The sequence below is a fragment of the Schistosoma haematobium genome, chromosome 2 (assembly GCF_000699445.3).
Source record: "Schistosoma haematobium chromosome 2, whole genome shotgun sequence".
In the NCBI taxonomy this organism is placed as follows: Eukaryota; Metazoa; Platyhelminthes; class Trematoda; order Strigeidida; family Schistosomatidae; genus Schistosoma; species Schistosoma haematobium.
In genome coordinates this window covers 34,254,014-34,278,587 of record NC_067197.1, presented here as the reverse complement: position 1 = coordinate 34,278,587, position 24,574 = coordinate 34,254,014, and the positions used below count along the sequence as shown (strand labels likewise).

General features: G+C 39.7%; 1 protein-coding gene across 1 annotated transcript in view; it reads right to left on the bottom strand.

The window, feature by feature from the left end:
* The window catches only part of ADAM17 (Disintegrin and metalloproteinase domain-containing protein 17), a 34,087-nt gene extending 10,335 nt beyond the window's left edge, over positions 1 to 23,752 (bottom strand). The window contains exons 1-10 of the mRNA XM_051215021.1: positions 22,933 to 23,752; positions 16,440 to 16,644; positions 16,287 to 16,404; positions 16,025 to 16,256; positions 15,907 to 15,992; positions 15,806 to 15,861; positions 13,457 to 13,590; positions 13,298 to 13,396; positions 13,079 to 13,174; positions 6,539 to 6,677 (exon numbers count right to left, since the gene is read on the bottom strand). Coding sequence (XP_051068204.1) covers positions 6,539 to 6,677; positions 13,079 to 13,174; positions 13,298 to 13,396; positions 13,457 to 13,590; positions 15,806 to 15,861; positions 15,907 to 15,992; positions 16,025 to 16,256; positions 16,287 to 16,404; positions 16,440 to 16,491 — 1,012 coding nt within the window. The 5' untranslated portion in view covers positions 16,492 to 16,644; positions 22,933 to 23,752. The remainder of the gene's footprint in view (positions 1 to 6,538; positions 6,678 to 13,078; positions 13,175 to 13,297; positions 13,397 to 13,456; positions 13,591 to 15,805; positions 15,862 to 15,906; positions 15,993 to 16,024; positions 16,257 to 16,286; positions 16,405 to 16,439; positions 16,645 to 22,932) is intronic.
* Positions 23,753 to 24,574: the final 822 nt, after the last annotated feature.

The following is a 24,574-nucleotide window of genomic DNA, read 5'->3' as shown; positions in this document are numbered from 1 at the left end:
GCAGATAGAAGTAGTCGAGAAGTTCGTGTATCTAGGTAGCTGTATGAGTGCTGGTGGGGGTGTGAGTGATGAGATCAGTGCACGTATAGTGAAAGCCAGAGCGGCTTATGCCAATCTGGGCCATCTTTGGCGCCTTCGTGATGTTAGTCTGGCTGTAAAAGGTCGGATCTACAACGCGTCGGTGAGAGCAGTTTTGCTCCATGCTTGTGAAACCTGGCCTCTCCGAGGTGAGGATGTTAGACGATTCTCTGTGTTCGATCATCGCTGTCTCCGAAGGATTGTTGACATCCAGTGGCAACATCATGTCAGTAATGCAAAGGTAAGGTATCGTGTGTTCGGGCACAGAGATGATAATGCAATTGGTGTCACCATCTTGAAACACCGACTTCGGTGGCTTGGACATGTTCTACGAATGTCGTCACAGAGAATTCCACGTCGTGCATTATTTGCCGACTCTGGGACTGGTTGGAAGGAGCGGAGAGGTGGTCAGTACATGACATGGTGTCGTGGCATGAAAGAAATTTGCAAAGGACTGGTTGTGTTGGTCCTTCAAGACCCCCTGGTTGGGGTCCGAGAGATGGTGCTACACAATGGCTAGAGACGCTATCAGACATGGCTCAGAATAGAAGCCAGTGGCGATCCTGTTGTAACCTTCTTTTACTTTCTTCATAAAAAGTGGTTGTGTCTCCCTTACCTGAAAGATTTCTTCTGATTGTACCTTTCCGTTCCCTTATTACTACCACACCACCTTACACCAATCTCTTCCTTATTGTTCTCATTTTTTTACGCCCCTTACCTTTTTTTTCTTTTCGAATTCTCATTGCTTTGTGTGGCGCATATATATTGGCGCTCTCTTGAACCAATATTTATGTGTTCAAATAAATAAATTAATTAATTAATTAATTAATAACCAAGCAGTCTGCATCTACCAACATGGCTCAGACCAGAAGTCACTGACTTCAAGCACTGATACCACGTTTTGGTTTGGCTACCCCTAACTTCCTTCCAGCCGTATCCAACACTAGTCAGCATTGCGCGTCGTGGTAATCGATGGTTGGGAATGCGTAATACGTGGCCCAACCATCTCAGTCGATGAAGATTCACAACCTCATCAACTGATTTACCATCATTCCCTAATACCCTGTGTCTAACCTCACTATTACTTACCCGATGATCCCACCAGATGCGAGCAACATTTATAAGACATATGTGATCAAAGACTAGTAACTTACGAGTGTCTTCTACTCTTAATGGCCACGTTTCGCAGCCGTAAAGTAAAACAGAACGAACTGCCACGCAGTATACTCGTCCGTTAATTGACAGACGGATATCTCGCCTTCGCCATAGGTGACGTAAGTTGGCAAGAGCCAAGCGAGCTTTTCGAATCCGTGCTGAGATTTCGTCAGACACCAACCCATTACGGCTAATCAGATCCCCAAAATAAGTGAAGTTGTCAACGCGTTCGACTACTTCACTCCCTATCCTTACTCCAGGTGTTGACGCAGACCAGTCCTGAAGCAACAACTTGCATTTAGAGGGAGAGAAGCGCATTACAAACATTCTGGCATTGTTGCTCAGTGCTACCAAAAGACTCTGCATTTTATCAGCGTCTTCACCAAACAGGACTATGTCATCTGCGTATTCTAAGTCGATAAGTGGACCTCCTGGAAGGAAATCAATGCCCGAGAATTCAGTAGACGAGAATGTTATTTCCATCAGTAGGTCCATGATGAAGTTCAACAAAAATGGAGAAAGTGGACAGCCTTGACAGACACCACTTGAGGCTGCAAAAGTAGATGACAGTTCGCCATAAGCTCTGACTCGACTGGTAGTGTTCGAGTAAAGAGCCTTCACAAGGTTTATGTACTTCTGAGGTACGCCTTTCAATGATAGACACTGCCACAGAATCTCGCGGTCTACCGAGTCAAATGCTGCTTTTAGGTCAAGAAAGACCACCATTGTCGGACGCCGATAAGTATGCCTATGTTCTGGAACCTGACGAATGGTGAATATGTGGTCGATGCAGCCACGACTGGTTCTGAAGCCAGCCTGATTTTCTCGTGTTTGCAGTTCACGAGTCTTAGTTAGGCGCCCGATAATTATAGAGGCTACTATTTTAGATACTATATTAGTTAAACTAATCCCTCTATAGTTATTCACAGGATAATTTTGATCCTTTATATATATATATATATATATATATATATATATATATATATATATATATATATTGGGACGATCAGTGATTTCGACCAGTCAGATGGGATTACATTCAGTTCCCAGATTTTAGCTAAAATATTGGTCAACCTAATCGCTAAAATTGAACCACCATCCTTGAAGACTTCTGGAACCAATCCATCTGGACCAGCTGCCCTTCCTCGTTTCAGATTAACTATAGCCTTTTGAACTTCACCTAAAGTTGGGGGACTTATTTCAATGTTCCATTCACACTGTCTGGGAATGGAGGGTAGTTGTAGAGTAACTGAAGGCCAGCTGAACTGTTCTCTAAAATGTCCCGCCCATCGTTCTAAACGTCTGGACTGAGAGCAGAAGAGGGTGTCGTCTTTTTCCGATGTCTCACTCACACGACTTCTTAATTCCAGTTTCTCTTATTAGTCTGTAGAGCTGTCTTGTATTCCCTATAGCCGCCGCCTTTTCCATCTCTTTTGCTTTCGTTGCCCACCGCTGCTCACGGTCGTTTCTTAGACTTTCGCTTAACCTAGATCTGATTTGTTTACGCTCTTTATCGTGTTCAGAACCTGATGGGATGAGTTTACGAGAATCCATCAGTGCAATAGACCTTGAGGAAATCCATTGGTTCTTTGTAACCCTGTGGTTTAAATCACTGATAGATGTCAATGTTGTTTCCAAGCAACATCTGGATCAACCTCGTTTTCAGAACTACCTAAATGTGACCTCAGTAGTTCCTGGAACCTACTTTTGGTTTTCTCGCTACTCAATTCAGTTCTAATGGGACTAATTACTGAGGATTTTTTGCGTCCAGTGAGGCGCAAGTAGATGCGTGCCCGTGTCAGGGCATGGTCGGAGTCCAAACAGGTACTCCAGATTGAGCGACAATCTTCTACCGACCCTCTATAACGATGACTGATGGCAATATGGTTTATTTGAGTCCATCGTTGGTTTGGTGTAGGGGGTCGCCATGTTAGACGATGTCTCTCCTTATGCTTAAAATTTGTTTGCTAAAAATAAACGAATGCCTGAGCACAGTTGCAGCAGACGATCACCATTATCTGTTCGTTGTGCCGGAATACTAAAATACCCATCTAAATGCCTTTCTGTTTGGTTTAAACTACTTATCTGGGCATTAAAGTCACCTGCTACGAGTACTTTGTCTGAACGTTTAGCTTTCTGAAGAAGTTCAGATAGCTGTCTGTAAAATTCATCTTTCACTTCATCTGAGCTGTAGTCGGTGGTAGCGCAGGCAGAAACGACGAAAAGGCAACGACTTGTGTCATTATCCTTCCGAGTTCTTACGGAACCGTTTAACCGAACAGCACATAGACGAGTGTTAACGGGGATGCACCCTAACAATGCTTGTTCCGCCCTCATGCTTAGTGCTATGCCTAATCCTGCCAGTCCACGAGAGCTGGCCATCGGGTCACCAGATACACGTAGGGTGTATCTCGTTAGCTCTCCGTTTTGCTGAGGTGAGGCCAAGTGAATGACCACACTGGGATCCTGTATGCGTGTTTCAGAGACACAGCATACATCAACGGTACGAGATTCTAGGGTTCTAGCCAAGGAAGCCTGTTGACCGATTTGACATAGGGTGCATACGTTGAAGGCTCTAATGTGTAGTGTGAAGCGAGGTTTCAGTAGACCTGGGACAGTGTTTTGAGCACTAGAATCGTTGGCTATGGAGAAACTTGAGGGGGAAGCCGAAAGAGGAAGTTCAGAGGTGAAAGTCGATGTAGGAGGAATAATAGGAATTGAAGAGGGAGGTTGATTATGAATACAGTGGTCTTGAGTGCTGTTAGAGGTATGAGGGCGGTTATCACTTCCTGGTTGCCCACACTGTGGAAGGGTTCTTCTGGAGGTTCCTGAAAAGGAAATTGGATTAGAGGTGGTTTTAGTGACCTGAGAGCGTGACCGAAGTGCCCAAGGGACAACTGCTTGAGGTCGTTCACACACAACCTTTTTATGGGTAATTTTTGTGTTAGCTCCGTACTTGTTGTGACCTTACCGCCGGAGACGGATATCCGTGGGATAAGGCGAGGTGTGCATTTTTAGGGTCGACCTTTTCTAACCCCACCCCTCCATGTGGGAAGGCAGCATCGCTGTTATGCTGGTTGTCTGAAGGAAACACCTTACTGTTGTCACACCTCTGTACAGTCAGCAGTACGACTTCGCCTTCGGACCTTGGGTTTGTTGCTTTTAGTCTTACGGTTCTTCAACCGACCTGTCTGACATGGTAGGACCTTGAGGAACGGTTGTTCCAGCCAGTATAGCTCGGTTGCTTCATCACGATAGGCGAGCCCGACCACCACGTCAAGGTAGCAACAACGGTTATGCATAGAACAATAAATTGGTCTGAGTCTTCGTCCATTATGATACTTTCATTTTATTTATAATTAAAAATGATTTAGCGAATATATATATATATATATATATATATATATATATATATAGTGAGAGGGAGAGAGAGAGAGACAGAATGTGGTACAATAAAATTCTTTATATAGTTTAGTTGTCTTTACGGTATGCTGGCAAATGATTAATAACCCTACAAAACAGAATTCCTGATAATGTAGAGTGGCGCATTAGTTATTAAAGCATTCAAATATTAACCAACAAGTTAGAGTCACATTTTACTTTAATTTAGAGAGCCAAATACTATTTAGTAAGCCACAAAAAAAGCTAAATGAATTAAAATCTGCTTTATAAGCGAGTTAGAATTATAATATTATTACTAAAACAACCTACAGATGGTACTCTATCGGTATTTTGTAAAATAATTCATTTATTCTGATACTACCTTTTGCTTACTACTTCAGCATTATACCGTTCTTCTAAACTTAATGTATAATTATCTATTGAGATTGATTGTGAAAACATTTAAAACACGTTTTCTACGGCAAAATCTATAATGCCTCACCAATTAGGGACGATCGACCATAATATAATGACCTGACAGTTAGGTATTAATTTGTTGTAAACAAAGTGATCTAAAAAGCTGATAACTTTTAATCGCTTTGTCATTTATTTTTGTGCTAATATTTAGTATACAAGTATATTATTTTATTAGATAAAAGGTTGGTTCATTGACTATTGTTCTCATTGTTAATCTCAATTCATTAGGGGTTTACGGTAGTGCGTAGTCAGAATTCGGTTACAGAGATGTTTCAATTACAGTTGATAAAGATTCACTACCTCATCAATCGATTTGCTATTCCTCCGAAACACTCTGCACCTAACCTCAGGATTGATAATCCGAGGGTCCCAACATATAAGAGAAATGCTTCGAAGATATTTATAGTCAAACACTAGTAACCAAATAATATCCTCAAATTTTAAAGGCCACATTTCGTAATCGTAAAACAGAACGGAGTAAACTACTGTGCATCAAAATCGTACTATAGCTGGTAGACCAATATCTTGCCTACGTCACATCTGACGCAAGTTGGCAAGAACCAAACAACTCTTCCGCATCAGTGCCGACATTTTACTAGGCACCAACCCGCCAGTGTTGATCAAACTCCCAAGTGAAGTGATAGACGCACTCAACTACTTCACTCCCTCTCATTACTACAGGCATCTACGCAGACCAATCTTGAAGCAAACTTTTTCATTTAATGGGAAAGAAACGCACCCCAAGCATGTTTTCTTTGTTGCTTAAGTTGGTCAGTATCATTTTATTTAATGAATGGGACTACATCGCCTGCATATTTTAAGTCTATGCGAGAACTTCCTGATAATAGATCAACCCCTGAAAAGTTAGGTGAGGAAAGTGTTATTTAGAAGAAAGCATCTATGACAAAATTAAATAAAGAGGGAGATTATTTGCAATAGATTGTGATGGATATTCTTTACAGCAATTGATTGTAGAGTGCAAACAATAAAATATCATCATATTGTCAACAAGTTATGTTTGAACTCTACCACTTGTTAAGAAGCACTTTTAGGGCAAATATATTTACTTTTCGTCTTCTCTTAGACCTTGAGTTTCAAAATAACCGTTTATTATCTATCTTACGCATCTATTTTTCTTCCTGATTTATATTAATTATCCCCAATGTTTTCTATTATCACTGATTATGTTACTACTTCTACTACTCTGATATTCGTACTGATAATTTAATCTCTCTCCGCTGGTGCGATATGGTCATTTGAAACGATGAACAAATGCGCTAAGTCCTACTTTGTTTATGATTGACACTTGAAAACAGATAAGAATATGAGTTGCAGATTTCATCATCAAAACCCAAGAGACCTAAACGGATATTCTGTTGAGATTTAGGTGACCGATTTTCGTGTTAAGAATGCATTAATTAATAGAACTAAAAAATTAAGGACTTACGAGGTGGGGAACAAATACCGCCTAACTTCTTTGGATCCGGGGAGGCCAACCAAGACATCCCTAAAATGCCTTCATCTATTCTTTTGTAGCTAAGTAAATGAGCCAAACAAGACTGTTTCGCATCGAATCGACTAAATGCCTAGGGGAAATTTGAGTTAAGCAAATAAAGTATATCGTTAAATACCGATAAGATTAAAGTATAAACTTGGGTATACTGAAAGGTTATTTAACACTACACATTCTACAACATCTCCTAAGAGTAATCTGCAAATACTAAAACCATCAAGCCACTAGAAATAATTTAAAAGAAGAGTGAAATGATTGATGAGATTAAGCATCAGCACAACAGTTGTGCGAATGGTAAAGCAAGATCACGACTTAAGAAGTCCTATGACGAACACATTGAAAAATGGTGAGCATCCATGAGGTCTTAAATTCGCAGTCTGAAGCATAAAGACATCGCTACAAAATTTCGAGTTAGAATCACAAAATTAAAATAATAAGATCTTTGTCATATAATACTCAATCATTACCAATTAAGTGGATATACATTCATCTACCATTGATATGGGAGCAAACGATATTACTATTGATAAGTCGTGTAGGTTGAACGCTATATACGATTCCTAAGCTATTTCGGTAACCCGCAGTCTAGAACTACACAGCGACTTGAACTCCAGAGAGAAGACACAAGAATGAGAGAAAACACTTTATTCCAAGGTTCATTTTTGTACAGAAAATCAAGGGTATTTATAGATGTTGGCGTCTGTTAAATCAACATCATATTTCAGCCAATCCGTTAACGTTACATTATGCTACCGACCAATGATAGCACGCCACGCTGGAATTCTCGAACGTTCCATCACACTCTGATTGGCTAGAACTCTTCGGCTCCTTTTGGGCCTCTGGAGGCTCCGTTGAAGTTCTCCGGAAGCCGACCCAACACCTCCCCCGAATAAGATTTCTTTCTGGGATCTACTTGTAGTTTGATAACTGGGTTGCGACGGCGTTTCATTATTCGTGTCGTCTTCCTCGTCCAATGCTTCTTTTCAGTGTTCCTAGGCGTTTGTGGCATTGGTGCGTCTAAGATTAAGTCTAACGGGAAAATCGGCCGGTTGCTTCGAGTCTGCACCGTTCTTTTGTCCTTAAGGATTTGATTTGTGTGACGTATACATGTCCCGAAAGCTCCTCGAACTCTGTACAGTACTCTCCCCAGTTTTTGCACAACTTCACCCGGCTCCCATCGGTTCTTCCCTATGTAGGATTTAATGTAAACTTTGTCACCAACACTGAAGTTTCGGATACTTGGACCGTGACTGCGCTCATCCACTAATTTGGATGGCAACATGGCATCGAAGACGCCTTCCAAACATGGCTTCCGCGGGAGATTTGCCGTCTTGAACATTTGGGTTTGGGGTGGATCTGTATGATGTTAAAAATTTTGTGATCACCTGCTCAGTCGTCCCTTCTCCTCCCCCTTTCAGTAATGCTCGTTTAAAAGTGTCCACGAAGCGCTCTGCTTGTCCGTTTGATTGTGGATGATAGGGTGGAGAACGAAGATGATTTATTCCGTTTGTTCTACAGAAATGTTTAAACGACTCTGCGGCAAACTGAGAGCCGTTATCCGTCACTAAGGTCTCTGGTACTCCGAAACTGCTAAATAGGGTAGACAACTTGCGGATCGTTTCTGACATTGTACAATTTGGCATGATGTATACTTCCGGCCATTTAGTGAATGCATCTACGATAATTAGAAACATTTTCCCTTGGATTGGACCGGCAAAATCTGTGTGAAGTCTTACCCAGGGTCCCGCGGGCATAGGCCAACACTGAGGTTCGCATTTCGAAGGATTTTTAGCGGCTTGAATACATGATGAACAGTTACGGCATTTATTCTCGATATCTTTGTCCATTGACGGCCAATAAGCATAGCTACGAGCCAAAGATTTCATTTTACTGATTCCAGGATGGCCACTGTGAAACTGCTTGAGAACCTTGTGACGTAATAACTTCGGAATAACAATTCGATCACCGAACATAATACAGGAGTCAACAACCATTAGAGAGTCCCGTCGACGAAAATATTGCAAAAGTTCTCCGTCGAGGCGATTGTTTGGCCATTTGGTCGAGAGATAGCATTTAACTGAGCTCAGTATCTTATCACTTTCAGTTATCTTCTTGATAGTTTCAAAGGTTACTGGGAGTCCATTAACTGCGTCATCCAACACGCGATGAACTTCTTCCTCGGCTTTTATATTTGCTACAAGAGTCTCCTCCGGGGTTTTCGATTGGGAGCCTATTAATCTCGACAATGCGTCAGCTTGCCCGAAAGCGGTAGTAGACTGATACTTAATCTTGAAGTCGTAACCCAGAAGTGTGGTTGCCCATCGTTGGAGTCGGTTAGCTGTATGAACAGGAATTCCTTTCTTCGACCCAAAAACTGCAAGTAGTGGCTTATGGTCTGTTATTAGGGTAAAATGTCGACCATATATCATCTTGTGGAACTTTTTCACTGCAAAGATAATCGATAGGGCTTCTTTCTCGATTTGGCTATAGTTCCTTTCAGTCGTTGTCAAAGATCTGGCAGTGTGTGAGATAGCTTTTTCAGACCCATCAGAAAAAATGTGAGAGATAACTGCGCCCACACCATAGTTAGAAGCATCTGAAGCGACGACTATCGGTAGAGAAGGATCATAATGTGTCAATAAGAGATCGGAAGTTAGGAGTTGCTTGATTTTCTCAAAAGATGCTTGGCAGTCTGCAGACCAATTCCATCTTGTGTTCTTTTGCAGTAGGTTGTTTAGTGGAGCACGTAGACGATGGAGATCGGGGAGAAAGGTACCGTAATGGCTGACCAATCCCAAGAATGATCGTAGGGTAGTAACGTCCCTGGGTCTAGGCATTGTTTTCACTGCTTCAATGTTCTCTGGATCTGGTCGTCTTCCGTCTTTATCTATTATGAACCCAAGGTACCGTACTTGCTGCATATAGAAGTCACACTTTTCCGCTCGGAGGCGAAAACCATAATCAGCTATGCGTTCTAGTACCTGGTCCAGTTTCTTCTGCAGGTCCATTTTATCTACTGCCGTAATTATGATGTCGTCTAGGTAGGCTGCAGCTCCTGAAATACCTTGTAACATGGTATCCATAATTTGCTGGAAAATAGAGGGCGCTGTCTTTACCCCAAAAGGTAGTCGGTTATACCGGAACAGACCTTTGTGTGTGTTGATCGTTAAGAGATCTTTGCTTTCATCAGATACAGGGATTTGTAGGTATGCGTCTGATAAGTCCAATTTTGCAAAATATCTGCCACCGTTCAGCTTAGCGAAAAGATCTTCTGGTAAGGGTAACGGATACTGGTGAGACTGTAGCGCTTCATTTAATCCCGTGGAGTAGTCTGTACATAAACGAACACTTCCATTCGACTTCTTGACCACCACTATTGGTGCAGCCCAATTCGAGAAGTTCACAGGCTCGATAACACCCATTTGCTGAAGTCGTTGTAATTCTTGTTCAACTATTGGAAGAGCAGCATAGGGTACAGGTCTTTTAGGTCGAAAAACGGGAGCAGCTTCAGGTTTTAGAGTTAACAGTGCTTTAGCTTTCGTACATTCTCCCAATCCTTCTCTAAACACGTTTTGATGTCTTTGTAGCATGGCGTTTTTCTGATTCCATTCTGGGGTGTTGTCTGTACTTACTCGTCTGCAGATACTGTTGATAGAATGATCTGCTAGTTTAAGTGTTTCTATAAGGTCCAACCCCATTAAGTCTAGTGCTGGCTTCTTAGTAAGATACAATGTTGCATTTGTTGTTACCGTACCTTTAGAAACAGTGCATGGCACTTCTCCAACAATATTCAACTTCCCCCCAGATGCACTGTGTGCCAGCTGTGTTGTTGGGAAAACTGTGGGTCTCCCAATGTTCTTCCACGTTTCTGGGCTGATTAAAGTAATATCAGAAGCTGTGTCCAGCTGAAGGCGGGCACGGTGTTTATTAATATTCAGGGTCACATACTTTCTCTGGTGGCAACTTCGTGCTCTGTTATGTGATACCAATATCTTGTTGGTTGGAGCACTATATCTGTATTTCTTTGAGTAAGATTTCACGGAACGTTTTCTATAGTCTCTTCTCCTGCAGAAGTTTTCTTTATGCCCCTTCCGATGACATTTGCTGCAACAATGTTCTTTATATGGGCAAAACCTCTTATAGTGCCAACCTCCACATGCCCAGCATGGTGATGATGGTTTGTCGCTGTTATTTTGGAAATTATGGGTACTGGAACCTTGAAAGACTTTTCTCTTGACTGCATTGACGTTATGGAAACAGTTACCGTTTTCTACCATTGAGGTATCATGCTTTAAGTTTACTAACCTTTGGCACTCAGTAGTCACTTCTTGCAGGGTCATGTTAGGGCAGTGTTCGAGTTTGCTTAGGATTCTGGTTCGGATATCGGCATCTTCGGGTGAACGCAGGCTGCAGATAAATACTAAGCATTTAAACTGATCTTCAGACATGGACGACAATCTAAACCTCTCACATTCTCAGTTCACAGTTCCTGCATGCTTCACCCGATCATCTCCTGGTTCTTTTGTTAACTTTAAGCACTGGTAACGGAAATTAAATAGAGATGATTGTTCTCCGAATATTTGGGATAGGGTTTTGACTGTATCATCAAAACTAAAATCTCGTGGGTTCTTCGGAAGAATGAAGTTGCTATAGCGTTCATGTTCCATAGTCCCAAGTTTTCTAAGAAGTATTCTGACTTTTGAAGCATCATCCAGTTTGCAAAGATCAATATAAAACAAATCTTCATACTTCTTAAACCACGACTCGAAAGTTACACCTGCTACACCATCAAAATTAAATTCATGGATGGCGTTAATGACTGAATCAGTATGTGATACTTGAGATTCACTAGAAGCAGGGTTTTTCTCGGACAGGCAGAATTTCTGCATTAGGGTTTCCATGATTCTAATATGGGACTCTTCAAACCTCTTTTCTTGACGCACCATATAAGCTTCTAATTGCTCCAAGGAAATATTCATTGAAGTTTTCATCCCCGTCGCCACTGATAAGTCGTGTAGGTTGAACGCTATATACGATTCCTAAGCTATTTCGGTAACCCGCAGTCTAGAACTACACAGCGACTTGAACTCCAGAGAGAAGACACAAGAATGAGAGAAAACACTTTATTCCAAGGTTCATTTTTGTACAGAAAATCAAGGGTATTTATAGATGTTGGCGTCTGTTAAATCAACATCATATTTCAGCCAATCCGTTAACGTTACATTATGCTACCGACCAATGATAGCACGCCACGCTGGAATTCTCGAACGTTCCATCACACTCTGATTGGATAGAACTCTTCGGCTCCTTTTGGGCCTCTGGAGGCTCCGTTGAAGTTCTCCGGAAGCCGACCCAACAACTATTTAGGTTGTTTTAGAGTTCTCCTCCAGGAAAGGTAATGACTCAAATAGAATATTTTACCAGGTCCAACATGTGTCTCTATATGAGATTCTAGGCACCGCGGAGGAGTGTTGTTTACAAAATTGAAAGGAAGAAAAGCGAATGTCCGGCGCTCAAACCGGGTTGGTGGATAAGGAAGACACATCTAGAAGAGTTTGAAAGCCCTGAATCCAAACTAATGGGGTACATGGATTACAGGATCCTGAGGAAAAAATGGTATATGAACCTAACCTTGACCATTGGCTATCATGGGACTACATCTAATGTTGCTCTACTGCCTTGTAGATTAGACCTTTATGTCAAAGGCTTGTGACACTTTGAGGAAACCACTTGCTTTGTTTTGGGCGCCCGGGTAATGTCTCATCCCACACGCAAATTAAATGATAACTAATGTGTGCGACACATATATTTGGTGCTTCTCTGTAACAATGTTTATGTGTTTAAATAATAATAATAATAATAATAATAATAATAATAATAATAATAATAATACTTCATTTCTGGTAATTAAGGATAATAAGCTGAGAAACAAAATGGATAACATCTACTTACCAGCATTGTTTTATTGCTTGATTCCCTAAGTGACTTCTCTTAATTTTTAACTAAAGAAAAATTATATAGGATTTGCATATTTCCGTGAAATCTGTCACTGTATATTATTCTGACCTTAATATACAGCTCAACTAATTAAATATAGATTAACTAGTGAGACGCTATTTCATTGTACCATCCAGTTGACTTTAGATTATAATATTGAGTGGAAATATACTACATGAGTTTTAGGACTTTCAATGTCAGTCGTGTTCTTAACTATTCAGTTGGTCAAGCGTAGTCGTGGCCATTTGAAAACGAAATTTACGATAAATTTGTTTCGTGAAAACTAAATCTTATAGAAATGGACTTTTATCTGACTATTTTGTCGAGTTCAATTTCATTTTTGATGTGAAAATACGTAAATGAACGTGTGGTCTACTCATGTAGTAATACTCTTCTATCACAATAAATATTAAATAAAAGGAACCTTTATGATGTCAACGAAATATATTTCGAAATAAATATTTATCAAAAACTTACACGCAACAGGGATGTAGCTGTCCAGATTTTCCCACCTAAATCAGTTGGTGAATTATAGTGACCGTGATCAGCTGTCCATGATTCATGGATTACGATCTATAGTGTTGAGAGAAAACAGTACCAACTAAGGTCAAATAGGGGAATGATAATATTACATAGCAATAACAATAGTGATAATAATAATAGTAATAGTAGTAATCAAAGTTGGCACACACTTACCTCATGTAATAAAAAGCCATAGCCAATCATTTCATCATGCTTATCATCCAAAAATTTCGAAGTAAGAAACAGATAATTTAACCGGTCAAATACTTTAATCTTTAGTAAAAGAATGTAAATTATTAAATTAACATGATAACAAATAGTAAAAAAACTAACAACATGACTGATAGTTTTAGGTCCATTTCTATTTCCCAAATTAGTGAAAAAATCGTAATCAGCGACGAGTGTAAGGCGACAAAGTTTGCGCTGTAATTGTATGGGGTTGAAACGTTTTCGTCTAATATAGACATCTGTAAAAAAAGAGAATGGAAATTGAAACAGAACATGGTGAACAGTAAATTGGTCGCTCAATTAATAAACTACAAAAAAATAATGAATTAGACAAATTGAAAATCGGTTCACCGGAAAATTGTAAATAAACAGATACTGAGACTCAATGATCGTAAAATTCATTCTCAATCTACTGTATATGAACAACTCTTCATAACACTAATAGAAAGACGCATAGCATTTGGCAACAACACTGATAAAATGTAGTTTTCTAGGAACTAAGACCTGAGATACATATTATATCTGTCAGGTGTAACATATCTGGCATAAAGACTGATATAAGCTAATGTCTAGTGCAACAGAAACGTTTGAAATGGATAAGAACATTAACTATTTATTTAACTTAATTAAAAACGTACCTTTGTCCCACAAATTTACAGACAATTATGCAGTCACTTGTCCTTAATGGATTCACCACAGAAAATTTGAATATCAAACAAGTAATGTCAGCTAATATGTACCGAATGGGTATCTATGACAAGTATGACCGCCATATTACATCGACTATTAATCAATAATAGCTGCTCGTAACTCTGATAAATAGGGTTTGTGCGTAAACGCCTTTGGATACAATCTAACGAAGAGAAGTGGTACAAAGTTACAGTAATGATATAGTTAACTGCGTGAACAAGTGACACCTACTGACAGAAAAACAGCTTGCGACAGGTCACAAACATGCATCGGTTTAAAGTTGTGAAGAAAAGAGGAGGAAAGAGCCTTACAGTTAACGAAAATATGGATGCGAACAGTGGTTAACAAAATAAGATTTAATTTAGTTGAAAATACAACTGAGATACGTCCTTTCATTTAAAAGGGTTTATCTTAATTCTATAAATTCCAGCAACTAACAGAATGATAGCTACTGGGTTTATTTTTTGAGACATATATGATGATGTCTCAAGTCGGGTTTTTATGATCTCCAGGACTAGGAAGTCATGGACGGACAGGTCACGGTCTTATATAACTAGCTTTTATGCCAAGGTACCATATCATAAACTTACCACTTTTGCTCTTCTCCCACACATTCCAAACGTCGGGAAATAATGCATGATATGGAGGTCCCTGGGATGTCATTCGTAACGCATGCCCAAGCCGATAGTCTCGATGCTTTAAGATAGTTGGACTGCAATCAAATATACTACTGGACCTCAACATTACTTACGTGGTGTTGCCACTGGATGTTAACAATCCATAGGAGACAACGATGATCAGAGACAGGATCGTTAACCATATTCAGTTCGAAGAGGAAACGTTTCATGAACATAGGTCAGAACTGGTCTGACCGAAGTGTCGTCTGTTTGACCTTTCATAGGCAAAACAACATAATGACAGTGCGAAAGATGGTCCAGATTGATAATTATGTAAATTATTAGGTCAACTATCACAACTCCATGGACAAAAATAGGCTACACTCATTACTATGCAGAACAAATAATTATTGATTGCGTCATACCCCTGTAGCACCAAGCTGTAGTCATTTCACTAGTGAACGGTTTTCTTAAACTGCTATAGAGAACAAGAAGACGTAGAGTGGGAACAAAATATGAGGAGAGGCTAAAAAATCCTTTTCAAGTGAAAACCGGTGTGGAAACTGACAGCAAGGTATATTTACCAAAACACAGACATACTGGGGAGCAAAAATGATATAATTACTCGTTATGACAGGATTTTATGCTTTTATGAACGAATTTTCAACTGTTAAAATCAAAGAGGATGTCGGTTGATAGATGACATGAATTGATGAAGTACCCGAGTGATAGCTGTTTACGAGATCAAACTATCGACGTAAGACCTCGAATCAGTCAGGGTTAAAGACAAGCCCATTATCCAGAAGAATAGGTTTTTTATATAGTAAAAAGGCGAGCTTATATACAAAATATCCATACGAAAATAACATTATTAAATGACATAAACGATTGGATAAAGTCAATTTGTGTGTGGCTCATTCTCCAATTAATTAAATCCTGAGTGTTAGGCCTAGTTCTAGCCCATAGTATCATGTAAAAAAATTTAAAAGTATACACTAACATGATCCTAATGAAAAAACTCTACACAGTAAGATAACTCGTCAATTAAAAAATAGCCTATTATTTAGCTTATATATGAAGTGGCGTGTATATTTTAAAAAAGATTTTTTTATCACATTTAAGTGTAATTAAACTACCACTAACTAACCAAATGTATCAGTTTCTAGGGCCAATAAAGTGGCTGATTTATAATTCATCGATTTACTAAAATGAAGTTAACAAGTCAGAGAAAGGAAATCAAACACTTACTTTAGTATCTTTTTAAATTGAATATCTCTTACGCGATACATTAACATAGAATTATTTCCAATATAGCTTGTGTAATCAGACAATGGCTAAGAATAATAATTAATATACTATAATTTACCTCAATAACAAAAATATCTGATTCCATATGAATATGAGCGCTAAGCAGTGAAGTGTATGGTTCCAAATGAGCTAACACAAATGATTGGTTTGAACCTGATACATAGCCAGTATGTAATTCTGCATATTTTGTTTTCGGATAAAAAGAGTAGGTACCATTTGTACTGATAAATCTGACTGACAAGTTAAAATTATGAAACGATGTTTCACGATGAAGAACCAAATACCATGATCTAGAGGAATGAGTAAAAAACAATAATTACCTTCCCCATGCATAAAATACAGTTTGCCTGGTCTGCCGTCCACTAATATCTCGAGCGATACGAAAGGATGGTCTCTCAAATAACTCATATTGTTCAAGCTGTGAAAATACATCAGATTCTAAAAACATTTTGAAATATCACGGAACACACTACCTATCCTCAGAGTATACTGAATAAACAAAGTCAGGAAAAACAGTAAACACATTGTTCACAGCCAATTATTAGCTGTATAAACCTCATACTGTATGTCGTTAAACGTAAAATTAAATATCAGGGTCCGGAAGGTTTATGGAGTGATATGCATTGTATTTAAATCAAAAAGATTACTGAATGAGCACAAAAACAACGATCAGAATGTCTGAAATCGAAATTTTTTGAAAAAAAAAAGTTAATTAAATTGGAAACAAATAAAACTAACAAATTGTAAATTATTTGCAGATATAGTCAGTTTCAACAGTGATAATATGGGTGGTAATTAATCAAAAGATCCCGCTGGAAACTGTCCAGTCAGGATACTAGGTGATTTGTGATACGGAAAAATAGAGAAATAGAACATGTTGAGCGATACACTTGTAATTCAATGATCAGTAAATTTTGGTAGTTTGTTCTCTTCAGTTAATTGCCCATATTCGAAAAATATTAACAGCTTGAGTTATATACGTCAAGGTGAATCACTGATGAGCATATTGTGAAATGAAAAAACTGTTCTTTAGTCAGTCAGTCAGTCAGTAACAACGGAGAACTTTGTACGTACGTACATCAGTTCGAGTTGCCACACCACATTAGCACAGAGATGCAGTGGTCGATTCAAATCCCGTAGTGGTAGAGGTAATAAGAGTATAAGCAGTAATCGGGAAGATTAGGGTTTAGAGATGTTACATAAAGAGTATAATACAGTGAAATAAATTTAGAAAGAGGAAAAAAGGGACATGAAGAATTCAGAAGATTAGAATTTGGGAGAACACAGAGAGTGGATGCACCTGCGCCATTGCAAACGATTTTGAGCCATGTCATTCAGGGTCTCTAACCATCGGTTGCTATCATCTCGCGGTCCCCAACCAGGTAGTCTACACCTACCAACATGACTCAGTTCACTTGTCAGTGACTTCATGGACTTGTGCCATGTTTTGGTTTGGCCCCCCTAGCTTTCTTCACACCTACTCCTATACCACTGAACATAGCACGTCGAGGCAGTCGGTCGTTGGGCATACGTAACACATGTCCCAGCCATCCCAACTGATGAAGTTTCACTACTTCATCAATTGATTTGCCATCCTTACCTAGTGCCCGTTTCCTAACAACTGTGTTACTTACTCGATGGTCCCATGATATACGAGCAATGTTTCGAAGACACCTATGATCAAATACTAGTAGCCTACGGATATCCTCTACTCTTACCGGCCATGTTTCACTGCCATAAAGTAGGACGGAACGAACTACTGCGCAGTAAACACGTCCTTTGGTTGATAGACGGACATCTCGCCTACGCCATAAATGACGCAAGTTGGCAAAAGCTAGTCGAACCTTCTGTATCCGTGCTGAGATCTCGTCACACACTAAACCACAAGGGCTGATGAGACTTCCAAGATAAGTGAAGCGGTCGACACACTCAACTACTTCACTCCCTATCACTAGTTCGGGTGTCGATGTAACCCAATCCTGAAGCAACATTTTGCATTTCGAGGGAGAGAATCGCATCCCGAACATGCTTGCATTGTTGCTTAGAGTGGTCTTTAGTATTTTGATTACATTTCGGATTGTGATTTTATCGAGTAGCTACATCGTTAAATTCCTAAATAAATCTTTTAATTTGAAATTGGACTCAAATATTGACATACTAGCCAATTTGATCTAGTCATATCAAATCCCCAGTTAACCGAATTCATTAAACTGACACATGACAATGCACTGACTCTTGGGCTACATTTATGATCGGAAGCCTAAACCAGGACACGTGAATCTGAATCAGTCAGCTACAACGTCAGACTAGGAACATATATGCATCGGTCTACGTTGCCATGCCTCATTGGCATAACAACATGAACACCAAATTCGTAGAAGCAGTTACTTTCATGTTAGTAATATATAAAAGAAATATTGTATATAAGGATATATTACAGGTATGAAGTAATTTTAGTCTCTCGGTTTAAGGGAAGACAAAGAGTGTATACACCTAATACATTGTGATCGATTCTGAGCCATATCACCCAGAGTCACCAAACATTGGTTACGATAGTCGCGTGGACCCTAACCAAGTAGTTCGCATCCACCAACATGGCTCAGACCAGAAGTCACTGACTTCAAGCACTGATACCACGTTTTGGTTTGGCTACCCCTAACTTCCTTCCAGCCGTATCCAACACTAGTCAGCATTGCGCGTCGTGGTAATCGATGGTTGGGAATGCGTAATACGTGGCCCAACCATCTCAGTCGATGAAGATTCACAACCTCATCAACTGATTTACCATCATTCCCTAATACCCTGTGTCTAACCTCACTATTACTTACCCGATGATCCCACCAGATGCGAGCAACATTTATAAGACATATGTGATCAAAGACTAGTAACTTACGAGTGTCTTCTACTCTTAATGGCCACGTTTCGCAGCCGTAAAGTAAAACAGAACGAACTGCCACGCAGTATACTCGTCCGTTAATTGACAGACGGATATCTCGCCTTCGCCATAGGTGACGTAAGTTGGCAAGAGCCAAGCGAGCTTTTCGAATCCGTGCTGAGATTTCGTCAGACACCAACCCATTACGGCTAATCAGATCCCCAAAATAAGTGAAGTTGTCAACGCGTTCGACTACTTCACTCCCTATCCTTACTCCAGGTGTTGACGCAGACCAGTCCTGAAGCAACAACTTGCATTTAGAGGGAGAGAAGCGCATTACAAACATTCTGGCATTGTTGCTCAGTGCTACCAAAAGACTCTGCATTTTATCAGCGTCTTCACCAAACAGGACTATGTCATCTGCGTATTCTAAGTCGATAAGTGGACCTCCTGGAAGGAAATCAATGCCCGAGAATTCAGTAGACGAGAATGTTATTTCCATCAGTAGGTCCATGATGAAGTTCAACAAAAATGGAGAAAGTGGACAGCCTTGACAGACACCACTTGAGGCTGCAAAAGTAGATGACAGTTCGCCATAAGCTCTGACTCGACTGGTAGTGTTCGAGTAAAGAGCCTTCACAAGGTTTATGTACTTCTGAGGTACGCCTTTCAATGATAGACACTGCCACAGAATCTCGCGGTCTACCGAGTCAAATGCTGCTTTTAGGTCAAGAAAGACCACCATTGTCGGACGCCGATAAGTATGCCTATGTTCTGGAACCTGACGAATGGTGAATATGTGGTCGATGCAGCCACGACTGGTTCTGAAGCCAGCCTGATTTTCTCGTGTTTGCAGTTCACGAGTCTTAGTTAGGCGCCCGATAATTATAGAGGCTACTATTTTAGATACTATATTAGTTAAACTAATCCCTCTATAGTTATTCACAGGATAATTTTGATCCTTTATATATATATATATATATATATATATATATATATATATATATATATATATATATATATATATATATATATATATATATATATATAGGGACGATCAGTGATTTCGACCAGTCAGATGGGATTACATTCAGTTCCCAGATTTTAGCTAAAATATTGGTCAACCTAATCGCTAAAATTGAACCACCATCCTTGAAGACTTCTGGAACCAATCCATCTGGACCAGCTGCCCTTCCTCGTTTCAGATTAACTATAGCCTTTTGAACTTCACCTAAAGTTGGGGGACTTATTTCAATGTTCCATTCACACTGTCTGGGAATGGAGGGTAGTTGTAGAGTAACTGAAGGCCAGCTGAACTGTTTTCTAAAATGTCCCGCCCATCGTTCTAAACGTCTGGACTGAGAGCAGAAGAGTGTCGTCTTTTTCCGACGTCTCACTCACACGACTTCTTAATTCCAGTTTTTTGTTGGTCTTAAAAGCTGTCTTTTGTTACCTACAGCCGCTGCCTTCTCCCTCTCTTCTGCTTTCGTTGCCCAACACTGCTCATGATCGTCCCGCAGACTTTTGGTCAACCTAAATCTGATTTGTTCTCGCTCATCAGTGTTCAGAGCCTAATGGGATAGGTTTATGAGGATGTAGTAGAAATCCGATGGTTTTCCGTAACATTTTGGTTCAAATTACCAATGATTATCGCTGCTGTTTCCATAGATGTTCGTATATATCCCCAAGCAATATCTGGGTCAGCCTCGTTTTCGAAATTGCCCAAGTGTGAGTTCAGTTGTTCACGGAATTTTCCTTTGGCTTTTTCATCGCTGAGTTCGACTGAAATGGGTCTTCTTAATGTGGCTTTTCTGCGTCCATTGAGGCGCAATTAAATACGTGCTCTTATTAGAGAATGATCAAAGCCTAAAAATGTATTCCAGAATGAGCGGCAGTTTTCTACCGAGCCTCTCCAACGATGACTGATGGCAATAGGGTTCATCGTTGGTTCAGTGAAGAGGGTCACCCTGTTAGACAATATCTCTATGTTTGAAATTGGTGCGTGTTGAAAATAAACGATTGTCTGAGCGCAGTTGCAGCAGGCGGTCACCATTATTTGTTCGCTGAGCCGGAATACCGAAATACCCACCTAATTGTCTTTCTTTTTGGTTTAAGCTACCTACTTGGGCATTAAAGTCAGCTGCTACGAGTACTATGTCTGAGTGTTTAGGTTTTTGAAGAATTTCAGTATGGTTTCTGTAAAGTTCACCTTTCACTTCATCCGGGCTGCAGTCAGTGAGAGCGTAGATAAAAACGACGAAAAGGCAACGTGTATTTCTATCCTTCCGAGTTCTTACGGAGCCGTCTAGCCGAACAGCACACAGGCGACTGTTAACAGAGATTTATTCTAAGAGTGCTTGTTCTGCCCTAATACTTAGTGCTATGCCTACAACCGCCAGTCCACGAGAATTTGCCACTGGATAGCCAGATACACGGAGAGTTTATCTCGTCGGCTCTCTGTTTTGCCGAGGGGAGGTCAAGTGAATGACCACATTAGGATCCTGAATGTGTGTTTCGGAGTCATAGCATACATCAATCGTACGAGATTCTAGGGTCTTAGCCAAGGAGGCCCGCTGGTTGATTGGACATACGTTGCATACGTTGAAGGCTTCAATGTGTATTTTGGAGCGAGGTTTCAGTGGACCTGGGACAATATTTCGTGCACTAGAATCGTTAGTGATGGTGACGCTTGAGGAAGAAATAAAACGAGAAAGTTTAGAAGTGAAAGTCAAGGTAGGAGGAATAATAGGATTTGAAGAGGGAGATTTATTGTGAATATCATTGCAAAAAATACTAATCTATATCTTTTCATCATATAATTAACAATGTATTTGTTGGCTGATCGAAGAGCCGGTCACATGCGACCCTTTTGTGAACAATTTTCGTGCTAGCTTCGTACTCGTTGAAACCTTACCACCGGAGACGGGAATGCGTGGGATAAGGGTGAGATGTGCATTTTTTAGAGTCAACATTTTCTAACACCGCCCTTCTTTGTGGGAAGACAGCATCGCTGTCATGCTGGTTGTCTGGGGGAAACACCTAACTGCCGTCACACCTCCGTGGTCAGTGGTACGACTTTGCTCTCGGACCTCCGGTTTGCTGCTTTTAGTCTCAATGCTCCTCGACCGATGTGCCTGGAATGGTAGGACATTGAGGAACGATTGTTCCAGCTAGTATAGCCCGACTGGTTCATAACGATAGGCAAGCCCAACCACTACGTCAAGGTAGCAGCAACGATGGTGTCAATATAACTGAGCTCCAAATCGGAATTAAACAGTTGAAATCTGGGTGTATAAGTCGTTGAGTGATGGACATCGCGCAACAATAAAGGCCAAACAACTAATAATCTTTTAATATACTGGAAAAATTCACAAACAGTGAATAAAGATTACGGTCCATAGTCATAATCATAAGTATAACAGTTAAGAAACTGAAATAAAGATGCTTAGTATTGCTGAAATAATTGCAGTTCATGTGGAATTTTACTGTTACCAAATAATCTATAAAAATACATAAATTTAGACTGAAATAGAATCCCACAAAGTATTTGGTTTATTAATCATATTTCTTTTACTAACAATTGATCTTTTAGTCAAGATAGCGATAAAATTGATAAGGATATGGTAGATCGGGTTTGTCTTTTTATAAGGTGGTGGGTAATTAAATTAAGTAATATGCCCTTTAGAGTTCGAGCCCTTGACATACACAAAAGTGTACTATCCCATTCTCATACAAACAATGTGACTACAGTAAAAAGTTCACAAACCTGAACATATTAGTTGCATCACCACTTAATTAAGGACTTTTACTTGGCACAGACTTGTTTAAATAAAGGAGATCAGTTGCAAAAGAATATATTGCTTATCAAGTGGATTGACTGATTATGAATTAACTCACTGTTACATACATCAATACACACTTATTATAACCATACAAATGTTTTTCCCAACAAGTTTGAGTTGGGTTTATTGAACATGGTTGTTGGGGCGTCCCATAGTTTAACTAACGTAAAATTATTATATGGTAATTTATAAAAATAACTAAATGATAAATACATTATCATACCAAAATATTATTACTGAACATATTACCATTAAACTATCCAGTTGTTTCCAGTCACTGGATAGAATGAGTGACAATGTTCGTTTTCTTTCTTTGGATGCAAGTGATGGGAAACTAGAAACGTTCATCGAACTACAGTACATCAGAGTCGATCAAGCATCAAATTACAATTTTAGTCGTTTCATAATTTGAATAGCCCACAAACTCATTAATTATGATGACGATGTAAAAACACCCCCGAATATCCCGGTACGGCTGAAAGTGGGGAAAGTCAACGCTCCCTCTCGAAATACTCTTACATGCTATGAGATAATTGTTGTTTTCGAAGTTGAGAGAACGAAAAGCGAATGTCCTGCTCCCACCGGGTTGGTGGATACGGACAATCCACCTGGGGGTTAGAAAACCCTGATTCCATACCAATGGTGCATATGGGCTCCAGGATCTTAAGGAAACAAATGCCGTATGAACCTATTGTCGGTCACCAGCTATCATGGGACTGCATCTCCTGACGTTCCTCCACTATATATATATATATATATATATATATGACTGCCTTGATAAGAATTACGTTTGAAAAACTAGTTTTCCATGAAGAAATACAGCGGCGACTTTTTCTAATTAATTTACTTGTTTCTATGTAATTGTTCGTATTCGAATACGCTAATTAAAGTAGAACGTTTAGTCAACCAAAAATACATCAACTTTTCTAGCAAACCAAATCCCCAGTAAGAAATTTTGACTTTTAAAAGGCAGTACATCTAGTTTCTGGTGATAATTGTAAACACTATTACTAAGAAAAACTAAAGCTGAGGAAAACAAAAGTCGCAAGTCACGACCAGCTTAAAATAGCCTCACTTTATTATCTAGTCTCATACGCGCGCTTTACGAACGGGAAGTTTAGTCGTAAAGTGATTTGCATTTCTCAAACTTTTGCTCTGTCGTTACGCAACAAAAGTACCATTCTTGGCCTAGAAAATTTGTCTTCAGCTGTATGTTTGTATATTACTTTTCTTTTTGAGTTTTATCCAAGTTAATAGTTAACTGTGGTTTTGCCTCAGCTTACTATTCGGTTTTTCAGTTTTTGACGTCAAGGCTAGTTTTAGTTTATTCCAATCTTTTGTACCACCAGTCTTTATCCATTTTATCCGCTTTTAGTCAATTGTTTTCTTGTTTTACGGTCGTAGACTTCTGCTAGAATATGTAAAAAAAATTTACATTATCATAATTATGGAGAATACATGCAAGCGACCTGGATGCCGTTTTGCTGTTACCTCTGGCATGCAGTGTAACAAATGATTAGGTTGGTTTCACGGAGCGTGCACAGATCTTACAGTAATTGCTTACAACAGACTCAGTAAGTCGTATCATAGATGGGTATGTGGCACATGCAACATCAATGCTGAGGTTTTGCTGAGCAACATCATCATTCTCTTGACAGGTCTGCGGAAAAAAGCTGTCAGCAAACCTGAAAAAAGACGGTCCTAAAACGAGTAAACAAACAAAGATGCTCAGTGAAGACAAGAAGTGACACCTTGACATCGCTATGGAGCATGTATCAACACCAGTGAGGACATACTGAAGCTCAGCACCATCATAACATCTACGGTACCAGACTCTTTCAGCAACCTTGGATCTCTCAGACCAGGGACGCTGAATGTAATGGTGGTTCCC